Source organism: Hylobates moloch, unplaced genomic scaffold, assembly GCF_009828535.3.
Source record: "Hylobates moloch isolate HMO894 unplaced genomic scaffold, HMol_V3 SCAFFOLD_10, whole genome shotgun sequence".
Taxonomy (NCBI): domain Eukaryota; kingdom Metazoa; phylum Chordata; class Mammalia; order Primates; family Hylobatidae; genus Hylobates; species Hylobates moloch.
Genome location: NW_026652285.1, coordinates 8,270,024 through 8,286,994, shown reverse-complemented (window position 1 = coordinate 8,286,994; position 16,971 = coordinate 8,270,024). Strand labels below are relative to the sequence as shown.

At 44.2% G+C, this 16,971-nt stretch overlaps 1 protein-coding gene and 1 pseudogene across 6 annotated transcripts in view; one reads left to right on the top strand and one right to left on the bottom strand.

The window, feature by feature from the left end:
* The window catches only part of RPS6KB1 (ribosomal protein S6 kinase B1), a 59,680-nt gene that overhangs the window by 1,518 nt on the left and 41,191 nt on the right, over nt 1-16,971 (top strand). For all 6 annotated transcript variants that reach the window (XR_009215107.1, XR_004249687.2, XM_032162889.2 and 3 more), the window contains exon 2: nt 15,781-15,830. Coding sequence is in view for 4 of the 6 variants with exons in the window: in XM_032162889.2 (XP_032018780.1) it covers nt 15,781-15,830 (50 nt within the window). In the remaining 2 variants the exon portion in view is untranslated. The remainder of the gene's footprint in view (nt 1-15,780; nt 15,831-16,971) is intronic.
* LOC116474447 (large ribosomal subunit protein eL32-like) lies at nt 485-2,146 on the bottom strand (annotated as a pseudogene).

Sequence of the window (16,971 nt, the reverse complement as noted above, 5' to 3'; positions counted from 1 at the left end):
ACTCTGTTGCCCAGGCTGGAGTGCAATGGTGCGATCTCAGCTCACTGCAATCTCAGGCTCCCGGGTTCAAGCAATTGTCATGCCTCAGCCTCCCAAGTAGCTAGGATTACAGGCATGCGCCACCACACCTGGCTAATTTTTGTATTTTTAGTAGAGACAGAGTTTCACCATATTGGCCAGGCTGTTCTTGGACTCCTGACCTCGAATGATCCACCAGCCTCGGCCTCCCAGAATGCTGGGATTATAGGCATAAACCACCGTACCTGGCCAATACTGTTCTTTTCATAATCAAATGAGACTAAATAAAAATCACACAGTTTAGAAAGTGGGTATTGAGGTGTGTGCTTTTTCTTTTCTTTCTTTCTGTTTTTTTTTTTTTTTTTTTTTTTTTTTGAGACAGGGTCTCCTCTGTCACCAGGTGAGGAGTGGTGCAATCTCGATCATGAGCCGATTCTCCTACCTCAGCCTCCTGAGTAGCTGGGATTACAGGGGCGTGCCACATCACCCGGCTAAGTTTTTGTATTTTAGTAGAGATGGGGTTTCACCATGTGGCCCAGGCTGGTCTTGAACTTCTGACCTCAGGTGATCACCTGCCTCAGTCTCCCAAAGTGCTGGGATTACAGGTGTGAGCCACCCCACCAGGCTTTTTATTTTATTTTATTTTAATTTTTTTTGAGACAGAGTCTCACTGTGTTGCCCAAGCTGGAGTGCAGTGGCCCGATCTCGGCTCACTGCAGTCTCCGCCTCCCGGGCTCAAGCGATTCTCGTGCCTCAGCCTTCAGAGTACCTGGGACTAGAGGCGCACACCACCATGCCTGGATAATTGTATTTTAGTAGAGATGGGGTTTCACCATGTTGCCCAGGGTGGGCCTGAACTCCTGAGCTCCGGCGATCTGCCAGCCTTGGCCTCCCAAAGTGCTAGGAGTACAGACGTGAGCCACTGCATCCGGTCAGTGTGTGCTTTTTCTTTTTTTTTTTTTTTTCTTTTTTTTTTGGCAGTTTTTCCATTTATTTAAACAGAAAATGTGCACACAAGCTGTCTACTCATTTTCTTCACTGTGCAGCCTGGCATTGGGGTTGGTGACTCTGATGGCCAGTTGGCAGCTCTTTCCACGATGGCTTTGCGGTTCTTGGAGGAAACATTGTGAGCGATCTCGGCGCAGTAAGATTTGTTGCATATCAGCAGCACTTCCAGCTCCTTGACGTTGTGGACCAGGAACTTCCGGAAGCCACTGGGCAACATGTGCTTTGTTTTTTTGTTGCTTCCATAACCAATGTTGGGCATCAAGATCTGGCCCTTGAATCTTCTACGAACCCTATTGTCAATGCCTCTGGGTTTCCGCCAATTACGCTTAATTTTGACATATCGGTCTGACTGGTGCCGGATGAACTTCTTGGTTCTCTTTTTGACGATCTTGGGCTTCACAAGGGGTCTAAGGGCAGCCATGATGCCGAGGAGGAGATGGCTGCCACATTCGTAGGCAGCGCCGAGGAAGACTCGATGATGTTTTCATACAGAATTCCACCTAGCCTCTTAATCGAACATAATGGTACACTAGATACAATTGGAAACAAATATGAGATTACTTTCATTATATATACCATATACCGTACTCTTTATCAGTTATGTTGGTTCTCTATGACAGTGGCTTTGGAGCAGGGCAGGGGAGAAAACTGGATAGGAAGGTGCTTTATATCTTCATTAGTTGAACTGATAGAATTTCCAGACTGGGTTTATTCTTTTTTTTTGTTGTTCTTTTCTGAGACGGAGTCTTGCTCTATTCGCCCAGGTTGGAGTGCAATGGCACAATCTCGGCTCGCTGCAGCCTCCACTTCCCAGGTTCAAGCGATTCTCCTGCCTCAGCCTCCCGAGTAGCTGGGATTACAGGCGCTCGCCACCAGGCCTGGCTAATTTTTGTATTTTTAGTAGAGACGGGGTTTCTCCATGTTGGTCAGGCTGGTCCGGAACTTCCAACCTTGGGTGATCTGCCTGCCTCGGCCTCTCAAAATACAGGTGTGAGCCACCGCGCCCGGCCAGGCTTATTCTTTTTTCAAAGTACAGTACTGTATTAAAATTCCTGTATAAACTGGGACTTTTTCTTTTCACTTTCTTGTGTTTCAAGAACAGTAGGTGTTCCAGGGCTTTTGTCCTGCTAGGTACAAGCAAGTAGGATTTTGAGAGGGTGTGAGGAGGAGGTCAGAAAAATGGGTGGAAATAGGAAAGAGAAAGAAATATGGCCCCGACCTTGGGGAGAGAAAGTTTGGGGAAAGAGCAAAGGCAATTAAAGAGGATTTTGAGGAAGAGACTTCTGTAAAATATGTCTTAGCAGTACTTTTTGGAGTTGAAAATGTTTCTTTTTAGTGTGTTATTTATTCTAAGAGGTGCCTCAAGATGGATAATGGAAGATTTGGAGTAGGATTGGGTTGGCAATCCAAGGAGATTCAGTGACATCCAGATTACCCTGAAATTAAAAAAAAAAAAAAATTCTGGAAAATGGGAGAAGTTTAGATTCTTAGAAAATCTTCCGATAGTTTCTATTTGTGAATTTATAGCCTTTAATTAATTCATTACACAAAGTTTTTAAACATTGGTGCCTATCAGGGCAGTCTTCCTCATTTTATAGTAAGGAAACTGAGGCATAGGCCAGATAATAGCCAAAGATCACATAGTGGTAGTGTCTTCTGACTTAATTCAGCAAGCTTCATTGCACAGGTTCTTCATTGCATTTACTAGTCATGTTTATAATGTTCCTCTTTGTGGTATGTCAAAAGTGAATTCAGATTCCTTTGGCCATACTCACACTGTGACCTGGAGTAAATTCCTTAATCTCTGCTCTTTTCTATAACATGAGGGTTACATGAAATAAGTACATAAAGTACAGTACTTTCAAAATATCCTGGCGTATTAAGCAATTAGCTAGTTTACAGAAATACAGCTTGTCTTGTCATTGCTAAGGAGCCAATCATTCAGGTTTACCCTCATATGCCTAGAGACTTAATAATTGCGGTTAAACTAGAGGTGCTGTATTTTTACAACTGTAGTATCATAGTGTGTATTTTTTTTTTAAACTAATTGATCCCGTTTAGAGAGATGTGCCTTTCAAGGTATGTTACAGAGTGACTATGCATTAGTAAATGTAGGTATTTCCATAGTTTATTTAATTAGTCAGAGATTAAAAGATGAGACTAAACTGATACATTTATGGACAAAGTTGAATATCTGCCACCTAACTTGAAAAAGATCCTGTTTAAGGCCAGGCGCAGTGGCTCACACCTGTAATCCCAGCACTTTGGGAGGCCGAGGCAGGTGGATCACGAGGTCAGGAGCTGGAGAACAGCCTGGCCAATATGGTGAAACCCAGTCTCTACTAAAAATACAAAAATTAGCCAGGCATGGTGGTGCACACCTCTAGTCCCAGCTACTCAGGAGGCTGAGGCAGGAGAATCTGTTGAACCCGGGAGGTGGAGGTTGCAGTGAGCCGAGATCACACCACTGCACTCCAGCCTGGGCGACAGAGTGAGATTCCATCTCAAAACAAACAAACAAAAAAAAGATTCTGTTTAAATATCTCAGAGGAATATAATCAAAGCCTATTGGTAAGAGGGGAGTTTTTGGGGGGAGGGTGTCTTTTTTGTTTGTTTTTTTGTTTCACTGTTGATGATATCATTTGGGGCAGTGAATTGAAACTAAGGAAAAGTTTTCCTTCAGAGAATTTAGATTGCAAAAATACTGGAACCTTCTCTGCTCTCTCTATAGCATTAAGAGTAGTAGAAAACTGTAATGCAATTTTAAAAATTCTCACTTTGTACTCTAATTCAAAATTTGAAATAATCACGCAGGCTTACTGTACAAGTTTCAGATTGAGACATCAGATTTTTATTGAGTGAAAGGTGTAACATTTTTGAAAACCAAAGTGCTATATAGATAGTATATACTCAAACATTCATGATTATGAAAAATTATAGAAAAAATATCAATACTTATCTTGCTTTGTAATAGACACTTACTATAAAGCAGCAACTTTTTTTTTATTTTTTATTTTTTATTTTTTTGAGACGGAGTTTTGCTCTTGTGGCCCAGGCTGGAGTGCAGTGGTGCGATCTCGCCTCACTGCAACCTCTGCCTCCTGCGTTCAAGCTATTCTCCTGCCTCAGCCTCCCGAGTAGCTGGGATTACAGGTGCCCACCACCACACCTAGCTAATTTTTTGTACTTTTTTGGTAGAGATGGGGTTTCACCATGTTGGCCAGGCTGGTCTCGAACTCTTGACCTCAGGCGATACACCCGCCTCGGCCTCCCAAAGTGCTGGGATTACAGGCATGAGCCACTGTGCCCGGCTGGCAGCAACTATTTTAAAATAGCCCAAGAGTTTAGGCAAAGTTCTACCCTTTCTTCCATTTCCTCTAAGTTACTGAATCTTGTCAATCCTAATGAACACAGCAAAGACATTGGATAGGCCATAAAGCTTAAGGCAGCAGAAAAAAATTAGGAGTAAAGAGTTTCCTGGCCAGGCAGGGTGGCTCATGCCTGTAATCCCAGCACTTTGGGAGGCCAAGGCAGGCAGATCACCTGAGGTCAGGGGTTCGAGACCAGCCTGGCCAACATGGTGAAAACCCTGTCTCTATTAAAAATACAAAAATTAGCCGGGCCTGGTGTCAGGTGCCTGTAATCCCAGCTACTCGGGAGGCTGAGGCAGGAGAATCACTTGAACCCGGGAGGCAGAGGTTGCAGTGAGCCAAGATCACGCCATTGCACTCCAGCCTGGGGGAGAAGAGCAAGACTTCATCTCAAAAAAAAAAAAGGAGTAAAGAGTTTCCTGTGAAACAGAGTTGTCAGTATGTATTATATAATGTTAGCTGACACTTCTTCTGTGAGCCTTCTAGAGGTAACACTGAGTAGCAGAAAAGATTTGTGCCTCAAATGCTTCTGTCCTAGACAGTAACGGTAGAAGTTATTAGCACAATATGCAGGTGCCAGCATTACAGGTCTGGCCAGCTCAGGAAATGAAACATAGCTATAGGGCATATCTTGTGAGGTGGCTTCAAAATCATGGTCCAGTCTTAACTACTCTGTAGTCTTTAATTTAGAATTAAGTAAAACTAACATTAAAGAAAAAACAATTATGTAATACCAGTTTTATCACATCTGAAAGAAGTTAGTCTTTTGTCATAAAAGTGAAGCCATCCTAGGTGATTATATAGAGCAACAAAGACAAAAAACCTTTAACCATGACCACCCCCATATCCCACACATAAAATAAACTGTATCCAGTTAAAATGGTGAGAATTGTTTTTTTTCCCTTTGATACTGCCCCATCTCTTTGCCTGTGTATAATCATGAAATGTACATTCCTAGTATTATATGTTATCGTGATTTGGTCACACCATGAGTGAGTTATGACTAAAATTTTCTGTTTTGGGGGCATTTGAACATTCATTCTATAAAAATACTATCAGTTTTTGGCTGGGTATGATGGCTCGTGCCTGTAATCTCAGAACTTTGGGAAGCTAAGCTGGAAGGATCATTTGAGGCCAAGAGTTCGAGACCAACCTGGCCAACAAAACAAGACCCCATCGGTACAAAAAGTTAAAAAAGTAAATAGTGGGCATAGTAGCACACAGCACACGCCTGGCTCTAGCGACTCCAGAGGCTGAGAAGAGATGATCACTTGAGCCCAGGAGTTTGAGGATGCAATGAGCTGTGATCCTACTACAGCACTCCAGCCTGGGTGACAGAAACCTAGTTGCTAAACACACACACACACACACACACACACACACACACACCCCTGTCTGTTTTTGTTGTGTATGTTGGCTGTGTACTGGTAGTTTTGAAGAAAGATATATTCACTTTAATATCTTAATTACTCTAAAGTTTTGACATGATTGCTTAAACACTTGTAATGTTTTAGAGTCTATTTTCTTTTTTTTTCTTTTTTTTTTTTTTTTTTTTTGAGATGGAGTCTCACTCTTGTCACCCAGCCTGGAGTGCAATGGTGCGATCTCGGCTCACTGCAACCTCCACCTCCTGGGTTCAAGCGATTCTCCTGCCTCAGCCTCCTGAGTAGCTGGGATTACAGGTGCCCACCACCAGGCCCGGCTAATTTTTGTATTTTTAGTAGAGGCGGGGTTTCTCCATGTTGGCCAGGCTGGTCTCGAACTCCCTACCTCAGGTGATCCGCCTGCCTTGGCCCCAAAGTGTTGGGATTACAGGCATGAGCCACGCGCCTGGCCTGGAGTCTATTTTCAATTAATTAGTATCCTTTCATGTAAACTGAGAGTTCATAATCAGATTAGATTCATTTTAAAGCTATATATTGTAATGTCAATAACTGAAATTCTGCTGCCAAGTTTTTTGTTGTTTTTTGTTTATACAATTCAGTGACTTTGAGTATATTTACAGAGTTGTGCACCCATCACCAAAATTAGGTTTTAGAAATTTTTACCACTCGGCTGGGTGCGGTGGCTCAGGCCTGTAATCGCAGTAGTTTGGGAGGCCAAGGCAGATGGATCACTTGAAGTTGGGAGTTCGAGACCAGCCTGGCCAACATGGTGAAATCCCGTCTCTACTAATAATACAAAAATACCCAGGCGTGGTGGTGCATGCCTGTAATCCCAGCTACTTGGGAGACTGAGGCAGGAGAATCGCTTGAACTCGGGAGGCGGAGATTCCCATGAGCCGAGATTGCGCCATTGCACTCCAGCCTGGGCGACAGAGTGAGACCTTGTCTTTTTTTTTTTTTTTTTTTGAGACGGAGTCTTGCTCTGTTGCCCAGGCTAGAGTGTAGTGGCGCCATCTCGGCTCACTGCAAGCTCCGCCTCCCGGGTTCACGCCATTCTCCTGCCTCAGCCTCCTGAGTAGCTGGGACTACAGGTGCCCACCACCACGCCCAGCTAATGTTTTGTATTTTTAGTAGAGACGGGGTTTCACTGTGTTAGCCAAGATGGTCTTGATCTCCTGACCTTGTGATCCGCCCGCCTCGGCCTCCTAAAGTGCTGGGATTACAGGTGTGATCCACCGCGCCTGGCCGAGACTCCATCTTGAAAAAAAAAAGAAATTTTTATCACCCTATAAAGAAATTTTGGGGCCGGGCATGGTGGCTTACGCCTGTAATCCCAGTACTTTGGGAGGCCAAGGCAGATGGAGCGCATGAGCCTAGGAGTTTGAAATCAGCCTGGGCAACATAACAACACCCTGTCTCTGGAAAAAAAAAAAAAAGAAACAAAGTTTTGGCCAATTTATTTACTTCTGATTCTCACCCTCAGCTCCAGGCAACTAACCTATTTCTCATCTCTATAGATTTGGCTTTTCTAGGCCCAGTGTGGTGGCTCATACCTGTGATCCCAACACGTCGGGAGGCCAAGACAGGAGGATCACTTGAGACCAGCCTGGGCAATATAGTGAGACCCCTGTCTCTACGAAAAATAGAAAAAATTTATCCGTCTTGGTGGTGTGCGGCTGTAGTCTCAGCTACTTGGAAGCCTGAGGTTGGAGGATTGCTTGAGTCTCCAAGGTTGAGTTTGCTGTGATCCTGCCACTGCACTTCAACCTGGGCAACAGAATGAGACCCTGTCTCTAAAAAAAAAAAAAAAAAAAAAAAAACAACGAAAAAACTTTTTCTGGACATTCTATATAAATGGAATCATATAGTATATGAGCTTTTATATTTGGTGGCTTTCACTTTTTTTTTTTTTTTTTTTTTTTTTGAGACGGAGTCTCACTCTATCACCTAGGCTGGAGTGCAGTGGTGTGATCTCTGCTCACTGCAACCTCTGCCTCCTGGGTTCAAGTAATTCTCCTGCCTCACCATCCTGGGTAGCTGGGACCACAGGTGTGCACCACCACATCTGGCTAATTTTTGTATTTTCAGTAGAGATGGGGTTTTGCCATGTTAGCCAGGCTGGTCTCAAACTGCTGACCTCAAGTAATCTGCCTGCCTTGGCCTCTCAAAGTGATGGGATTACAGGCATGAGCCACAGCGCCCAGCTGCTTCTTTCACTTAACATAATGTTTTTGAAGATCATCTATATTGTAACATGTATCAGTACTTCATTTCTTTTTAGGGCCAAATAGTTATTCCATTGTATGGCTACAATGCATTTTGTTTATCCATTCACCAGTTGATGTTCATTTGAGTTATTCATTCAGATGTTCACTTGAATTGTGAATAAAGCATTTTTTGTTTCTTTTTTTTTTTTTTTTTGGAGCTAGGGTCTCGCTCTGTTGGCCATGCTATAGTGCAGTGGCGTGAAACAGCTTGCTGCAGCTTCACCCTCCTAGGCTGAAGTAGTTCTCCTGCCTCAGTCTCTCATGTAGCTGGGACCACAGGCACGTGCCACCATTCCCAGCTAATTTTTTGATTTGTTGCAGAGATGGGGGTCTCACGATTTTGTCCTGGTTGGTTTTAAACTCTGGCCTCAAGCAATTCTTCTGCCTCTGCCTTCCAAAGTGTTAGGATTATAGGCATGAGCCACCTTGCCTGGCCAGAATAAAGCTTTTAGAAGGCCGGGTGTGGGGGCTCATGCCTATAATCCCAGCACTGTGGGAGGCTGAGCCAGGTGGATCGCTGGAGTCCAGGAGTTCCAGACCGGCCTGGGCAACATGATGAAACCTATTCTCTACAAAAAATAAGCCGAGGCTGTGCACGGTGGCCTGTAATCCCAGCACTTTGGGAGGCCGAACTGGGTGGATCATGAAGTCAAGAGTTTAAGACCAGCCTGGCCAAGATGCTGAAACCCCGTCTCTACTAAAAATACAAAAATTAGCCGGGCATGGTGGCGGGTGCCTGTAATCCCAGCTACTCAGAAGGCTGAGGCAAAGAATTGCTTGAACCTGGGAGGCAGAGGTTGCAGTGACCCGAGATCACGCCACTGCACTCCAGCCTGGGCAACAGAGCAAGACTCCGTCTCAAAAAAAAAAAAAAAAACAAAAAAGAACCGAGCATGGTGCTACGCACTTGTAGTCCCACCTGTTCGGGAGGCTGAAGTGGGAGGATCATCTGAGGCCAGGAGGTTGAGGCTATAGTTAGCCGTGATCACACAACTGCACTCCAGCCTGGGTGATAGAGTGACACTGTGTCTCAAAAAAAAAAAAAAGTTTTTATGAACGTTTGTGCCCAGATCTTTGTGGAGCATATACTTTTCATTTCTTTTGAGTAGATATATTGGAGTAGATTTGCTGGGTCATGTAATAGTAAGTCTATGTTTAATTTTTTAAGAGACAAACTTTTCCAACACGGTTGCACCATTTTACATTCTCACTAGCACTGTAGGAGGGTTCCAGTTTCTCTCATCCTTCCCCAACTTACTTTTCCTCTTTATCATCTATTGTTACCATAGTGGGTGTGAAGTAGTTTCTCAGTGTGGTTTTGATTTGCATTTCCCTAACAACTAATGATGTTGAACATCTTTCCATTTGCTTATTGTTCATTTGTATATTTTCTTTGGAGAAATACCTATTCAGATCCTAGCTCATTTTTCAAAAATTGGGTGTGTCATCTTTTTCTTTATATATTTTATTTATTTATTTTAGAGATGAGATCTCACTTTAGAGTTCTGGTCTCGAACTCCTGGCCTCAAGCAGTCTTCCACCTTGGCTTCCCAAAGTGTTGGGATTACAGGCATGAGCCACTGCGCTTGGCCTATTTATCTTTTTATTGTTGAGTTGGAGTAATTATTTATTTATTTATTTATTTTGAGATGGAGTCTTGTTCTGTTGCCCAGGCTGGAGTGCAGTGGCGTGATCTCGGCTCACTGCAACCTCCACCTCCCAGGTTCAAGTGATTCTCCTGCCTCAGCCTCCTGAGTAGCTGGGATTACAGGTGCGCACCAACACCTCCGGCTAATTTTTATATTTTTAGTAGAGACAGGGTTTCACCACGTTGGTCAGGCTGGCCTCGAACTCCTGACCTCATGATCCGCCCTCCTTGGCCTCCCAAAGTGTTGGGATTACAGGCGTGAGCCACTGCGCACAGCCCGGAGTAATTCTTTATATATCATTTTTGTTCTTTGAGACGGAGTCCGCTCTATTGCCCAGGCTGGAGTGCAGTGGCGCCATCTCTGCTCACTGCAGCCTCTGCCTTCTGGGTTCAAGCAATTCTCCTGCCTCAGCCTCCCTAGTAGCTGGGATTACAGGTGCCCATCACCACGCCCAGCTAATTTTTGTAGTTTTAGTAGAGATTGGGTTTTGCCATGTTGGCCAGGCTGGTGTCGAATTCCTGTCCTCAAATTATCCACCTGCCTCGGCCTCCCAAAGTGCCTGGATTATAGGCGTGAGCCACTGCACCTGGCATTCTGTTTTTTTTTTTTTTTTTTTTTTTGAGATGGAGTCTCGCTCTGTTGCCCAGGCTGGAGTGCAGTGGCATAATCTCAGCTCACTGCAACCTCCACCTCCCAGTTTCAATCAGTTCTCCTGCCTCAGCCTCCTGAGTAGCTGGGACTACAGGCGCTCGCCACCATGTCCAGCTCATTTTTGTATTTTTAGTAGAGATGGGGTTTCACTATGTTGGCCAGGCTGGACTCCTGACCTTGTGATCTGTCTGTCTCGGCCTCCCAAAGTGCTGGGATTACAGGCCTGAGCCACTGCACCTGGCCTCATTCCTTGCATATTCTTATTCTGTGGTTTTTATTTTCTTTTTTGAGACAGAGTCTCAGTCTGTCACCCAGGCAGGAGTAGCGCAATTTTGGCTCACTGCAGCCTTGACCTCTTGGACTCAAGCAATCCTCCCACCTCATCCTCCTGAGTAGCTGGGACTACAGATGTGCGCCACTATGCCTGGCTAATTTTGTAGAGACCAAGTTTCACCATGTTGCCCAGGCTGGTCTCAAACTCCTGAGCTCAAGTGATATGCCCACCTCAGCCTCCCAAAGTGTTGGGATTACAAGCATGAGCCGCTGTGCTCAGTCTCTTTGAGCTTTCTTGATGGTGTTGTTTTTTTTGACATGCAAAGGTTTTACATTTTCAGTAAATCAATTTATTGATTTTTTAAATTGTTTGTGCTTTTGGTAATGTATATAAGAAACATTGTTTTCCCCAGGATCATGAAGATTTACTCCCTCCTATGCTTCTTTTAAGAATTTTATTTTCTTGTTAAGTTTTGGGAGGAATTTTTTTTTTTTTTTTTTTTTTTGAGACGGAGTTTTGCTCTTGTTGCCCAGGCTGGAGTGCAATGGCACGATCTCAGCTCACTGCAACCTCCGCCTCCTGGATTCAAGAAATTCTGCCTCAGCCTCCTGAGTAGCTGGGATTACAGGCTCCCGCCACAATGCCTGGCTAATTTTTTGTATTTTTAGTAGAGACGGGGTTTCACCATGTTGGCCTGGCTGATTTTGAACTCCTGACCTCAGGTGATCCACCTGCCTCAGCCTCTCAAAGTGTTGGGATTACAGGTGTGAGCCACTGCGCCTGGCCCTTGGGAGGACTTTTTTTTTTTTTTTGAGATGGAGTCTTGCTCTGTTACCTAGGCTGGAGTGGAACTCCCAGGCTTAGATGATCATCCTGCCTCAGCCTCCTCGATAGCTGGGACTACAGGCATACAACACTACACTCAGCTAGAGTTTTATAGTTTTAGCTCCTGTATTTAGGTCTTTGCTCCATTTTGAGTTAATTTTTGTGTATAGTGTGAAGTAGCATATAGATATCCAGTTGTCCTAGCATCATTATTTGAATTGTATGTGGATATCCAGTTGTTCCAACACATTTATTGAAAGATTGCCTCTTGCCTAATGAATATTTTTGGCAGTTTTATCAAAAATTAGTTGACAATATAAATGTAAGAGTTTATTTCTAGGCTCTCAATTCTATTCTGTTGATCTATATGTCTTTCTTTATGCCAGTACCACACTGCCTTGATGGCTGTAGCTTTGTAACATATTTTGAAATTGGGAAGTGTCAGTCCTCCACCTTTGTTCTTTTTCAAGATTGTATCAGTTATTTTGGGTCCCTTGCCTCCCTTCTCCTTCCCCTTCCTCTTCCCCTTCCTTTTCGACAGAATCTAGCTTTGTTGCCCAGGCTGGAGTGTGCAGTGGTGCGATCTCGGCTCATTGCAACCTCTGCCTCCTGGGTTCAAGCCATTCTTCTGCCTCAGCCCTGAGTAGCTGGGATTACAAGCATGGATCACCACTCCAGTTAGTTTTTGTATTTTTAGTAGAGATGGGGTTTCACCATATTGGCCAGGCTGGTCTTGAACTCCTGACCTCGAGTGATCCACCTATCTTGGCCTCCTAAAGTGCTAGGATTACAGGTATGAGCCACCACACCCGGCCTGGGTCCCTTGCATTTCTTTCTTTTTTTTTTTTTTTTTTGAGATGGAGTCTCGCTCTGTCACCTGGGCTGGAGTGCAATGGTGTGATCTCGCTCACTGCAACGTCTGCCTTACGGGCTCAAGCAATTCTCCTGCCTCAACCTCCCAAGTAGCTGAGATTACAGGCGCCCTCCACCGCGCCTGGCTAATTTTTGTATTTTTAGAAGAGATGGGGTTTCGCCATGTTGGCCAGGCTGGTTTCAAACTCCTGACCTCAGGTGATCCACGTGCCTTGGCCTCCAAAGTGCTGCGATTACAGACATGAGCCACCTTGCCCGGTCTCTTGCATTTCTTTTTTTTTTTTTTTGAGACAGTCTCACTCTGTCGCCCAGGCTGGACTGCAGTGGCGCGATCTCGGCTCACTGCAAGCTCTGCCTCATGGGTTCACACCATTCTCCTGCCTCAGCCTCCCGAGTAGCTGGGACTACAGGCACCTGCCACCACACCCGGCAAATTTTTTATATTTTTAGTAGAGACGAGGTTTCGCCGTGTTAGCCAGGATGGTCTCGATCTCCTGACCTTGTGATCCACCTGCCTCAGCCTCCCAAAGTGCTGGGATTAGAGGCATGAGCCACTGTGCCTGGTGGTCCCTTGCATTTCTATATGAATTTTAGGATCAGCTTGTCAATTTCTACAAGAAAGGAACCTGGGGTTTTGATAGGATTCAGTTGAATCTGTGACCAATTTGGTTGGTATTGCCATCTTAACCATGTTAAATCTTCTGATCCATAAACATGGAATGCCTTTCCATTTATTTAGGTCGTCTTTAATTTTATTCAGCAATGTTTTATTGTTTTCAGTGTGTAAGTCTTACACTTTGGTTAATTTTTTTTTTTTTTTTGAGACAGGGTCTCACTCTGTTGCCCAGGCTGGAATACAGTGGCACAATCACTGCCACATTGTAGCCATGACCTCCTGGACTCAAGTAATCCTGCCACTTCAGCCTCCTAAGTAGCTGGGACTACAAGCGTGTGCCACCACACCCAGCTAATTAAAAAAATTTTTTTTGTGGAGGCAGGATCTTACTGTGTTGGCCAGGCTGGTCTTGAACTCCAAGTAATCCTCCTGCCTTGGACTCCCGAAGTATTTATGCCACTGTACCTGCCATAAATTTTTTCTAAGCTACTTCTTAGTGATGGTATTATGAATGGAATTGTTATCTTCATTTCATTTTGGGGTTGTTCATTGCTAGTATATAGAAGGTTATTTAAATTTTCACTCATTTATTCTATGGTCACAATAAATGTGTGGCCAGCATGACTTCCAACTGTTTGACAGTGTTGCTTAATTATTTTGTCTCAGTCAGCCGCATTTTACACTAGATACCCTGGACTAGTTGTGGGTACCTTAGGCTTAGTTTATAGCATTATGTTACTCTATGTATTAAAAGCACATCAAAATAGCACTGTGCATAAATCATTTGATTTGTTAAGTCATATTCAGAATGTAGTACCTTTAATTTCATAATACACAAAATATACATTTTTTTTTTTTTTTAGATGGAGTCTCACTCTGTCACTTAGGCTGGAGTGCAGTGGCAAGATCTCAGCTCACTGCAACCTTTGCCTCCCGTATTCAAGAGATTCTCCTGCTCAGCCTCCTGAGTTGCTGGGATTACAGGCACCCACCACCACGCCCGGCTGATTTTTGTATTTTTAGTAGAGACGGGGTTTCACCATGTTGGCCAGGATGGTCTCAAACTTCTGACCTCAGGTGATCCACCTGCCTCGGCCTCCCAAAGTGCTGGGATTACAGGCATGAGCCACTGCACTCGGCCGAAAATACACATTTTCGAATAGATAAATGTACATTTTGAAGGAAAATTCACTTGGTTTTATTTTTTGATTAGTCATGAGTAGCCTCTACAGTTTAGTTGTCATGTAAAAAAAATTTTCTTTTTTCGAGACAGAGTTTCGCTCTTGTTGCCCAGACTGAAGTGCAGTGGCACGATATCGGCTCACTGCCATCTCTGCCTTCTGGGTTCAAGCGATTCTCCTGCCTCATCCTCCCGAGTAGCTGGCATTGCAGGAATGGGCCACCAAGCCCGACTAATTTTGTATTTTTTTAGTAGAGGTGGGGTTTCTCCATGTTGGTAAAGCTGGTCTCGAACCCCCAACTTCAGGTGATCTACCTGCCTCGGCCTCCCAAACTGCTGGGATGACAGGCATGAGCCACCGCACCTGGTTTTTTTTTTTTTTTTGAGATGGAGTCTTGCTCTGTTGCCCAGGCTAGAGTGCAGTGGCGCGCTCTCGGCTCACTGCAACCTCTGCTTTCTGGATTCAAGCAATTCTCCTGCTTCAGCCTCTCGAGTAGCTGGAACTACAGGTGCACGACACCGCACCCGGCTAATTTTTGTATTTTTATTAGAGACAGGATTTCATCGTATTGGCCAGGCCGGTCTTGAACCTCTGACCTCGTGATCTGCCCGCATTGGCCTCCCAAAGTGCTGGGATTACAGGTGTGAGCCACCACGCCCAGCCTGTCATATACAATTAAAAGCAAAAGCTGGGGCTGGGCGTGGTGGCTCACGCATGTAATCCCAGCACTTTGGGAAGCCAAGGAGGGTGGATCACTTGAGGTCAGGAGTTTGAGACCAGCCTGGCCAACATGGTGAAACCCCACCTCTACTAAAAATACAAAAATTAGGGCCGAGTGTGGTGACTCACGCCTGTAATCCCAGCACTTTGGGAGGCTGAGGTGGGCGGATCACAAGGTCAGGAGATCGAGACCATCCTGGCTAATATGGTGAAACCCCGTCTCTACTAAAAATACAAAAAATTAGCCGGGCGTGGTGGCAGGCACCTGTAATCCCAGCTACTCGAGAGGCTGAGGCAGTGGAATCACTTGAACCTGGGAGGCGGAGGTTGCAGTGAGCCGAAATGGCGCCACTGCACTCCAGCCTGGGGGACAGAGCAAGACTCCATCTCAAAAAAAAAAAAAAAAAAAAAAATACAAAAATTAGCCAGGCGTGGTGGTACACACCTGTACTCCCAGCTACTCAGGAGGCTGAGGTAGGAGAAACACTGGAACCTGGGAGGCGGAGGTTGCAGTGAGCTGAGATGGCACTGCTGCACTCCAGTCTGGGTGGCAGAGTGAGACTCCATCTCAAAAAAGAAAAAAAGAAAAAAACCGGGTGCCTATAGTCCCAGCTACTTGGAACGCTGAGGCAGAAGAATCACTTGAGGAGTTTAAGGCTCTGGTATGCTATGATCATACCCCTTAATAGCTACTGACTGCATTCCAGTCTGGGCAACGTAGAAAGACCTCATCTCTATTTGTAAAATAATTTACAGTGAAATTCCCATAGTGTTGTTTGTATACTGTATTTTGTTCATTACCATATTTGCCTGTTGTTGAAGTATAAGAGAATTGTTAGGCTGGTTTATTTCATTCATTCTCTTTCAGTTATGAGACAAAGAATTAAACCTTTAAATTTTATGTTTATGAGATTATTTCTGAAACTTTAACATATTTTTCAGGGTCAGTTAAATGAAAGCATGGACCATGGGGGAGTTGGACCATATGAACTGTAAGTTTATATGAAGAGATTTTCATTGTGTTGTCTTTCTTACAAGTAGGTTTTATCAGTTCTATTTCATAGCAATCATGTGATTCCTGTAACCTGTTTTTAAATATGTAGTCATATTTATCAACTCGATATATTGAATTTGGCACCAAAATCTGATCAATATTATAATCAGAGTTTTGAGATTATGTATGGATTTTGAGGAAAAGATATTAATTCAGATTCAGAGTACTAAATATGAATCTGAGTTGTTAGTTTAATATAAAGAGCCACAGTTTTAATCTTTTCTTACAGAAAAATTTGTAGAATGCCTCAGAAAGTCAAATGCTTCCTGTTTTGCTTTAATATACAAACAAATTCATACAGTGATTCAAACAGAGATTCATGCAATCCGGCTGGGCACAGTGGCTCACACCTGTAATCTCAGCACTTTGGGAGGCCGAGGTGGTCGGGTCATTTGAGGTCAGGAGTTTGAGTCCAGCCTGGCCGACATGGCGAAACCCCATCTCTTCTTAAAATTCAAAAATTAGCCGGGTGACATAGCGAGACTCTGTCTCAACAGCAACAACAAAAAAGAAATTCATGTAATCTTAAGTCATTTTAGACAAGCTCCATTAGGTGAGTATGGTGATTAATCTGCTCTGTATTGTACTCTCAAGTAAAAAGCCTTGGTGTAGGAGTAGAATGAGAAGATAGATCACTCATGTAGAAAGCATTTAAATGACAGAGACAATTGCTACCCCTTTTGGATTCTTTATTTTTATTTTTTTGGAGACGGAGTCTCCCTCTGTCACCCAGGCTGGAGTGCAGTGGCCCAATCTCGGCTCACCGCAACCTCCACCTCCTGGGTTCAAGCGATTGTCCCGCCTCAGCCTCCCGAGTAGCTGGGACTACAGGAGTGCACCACCACACCTGGCTAATTTTTGTTGGTTTTTTTTGTTTTGTTTTTTTTTTTTGAGACAAAGTCTCGCTCTTGTCCCCCAGGCTGAAGTGCGATGGCATGATCTCGGCCCACTGCAACCTCCGCCTCCCAGGTTCAAGCGATTTTCCTGCTTCAGCCTCCCGAGTAGGTGGGATTATAGGTTGCTGCCACCAGGCCCGGCTAATTTTTGTATTTTTAATAGAGACGGGGTTTCACCATGTT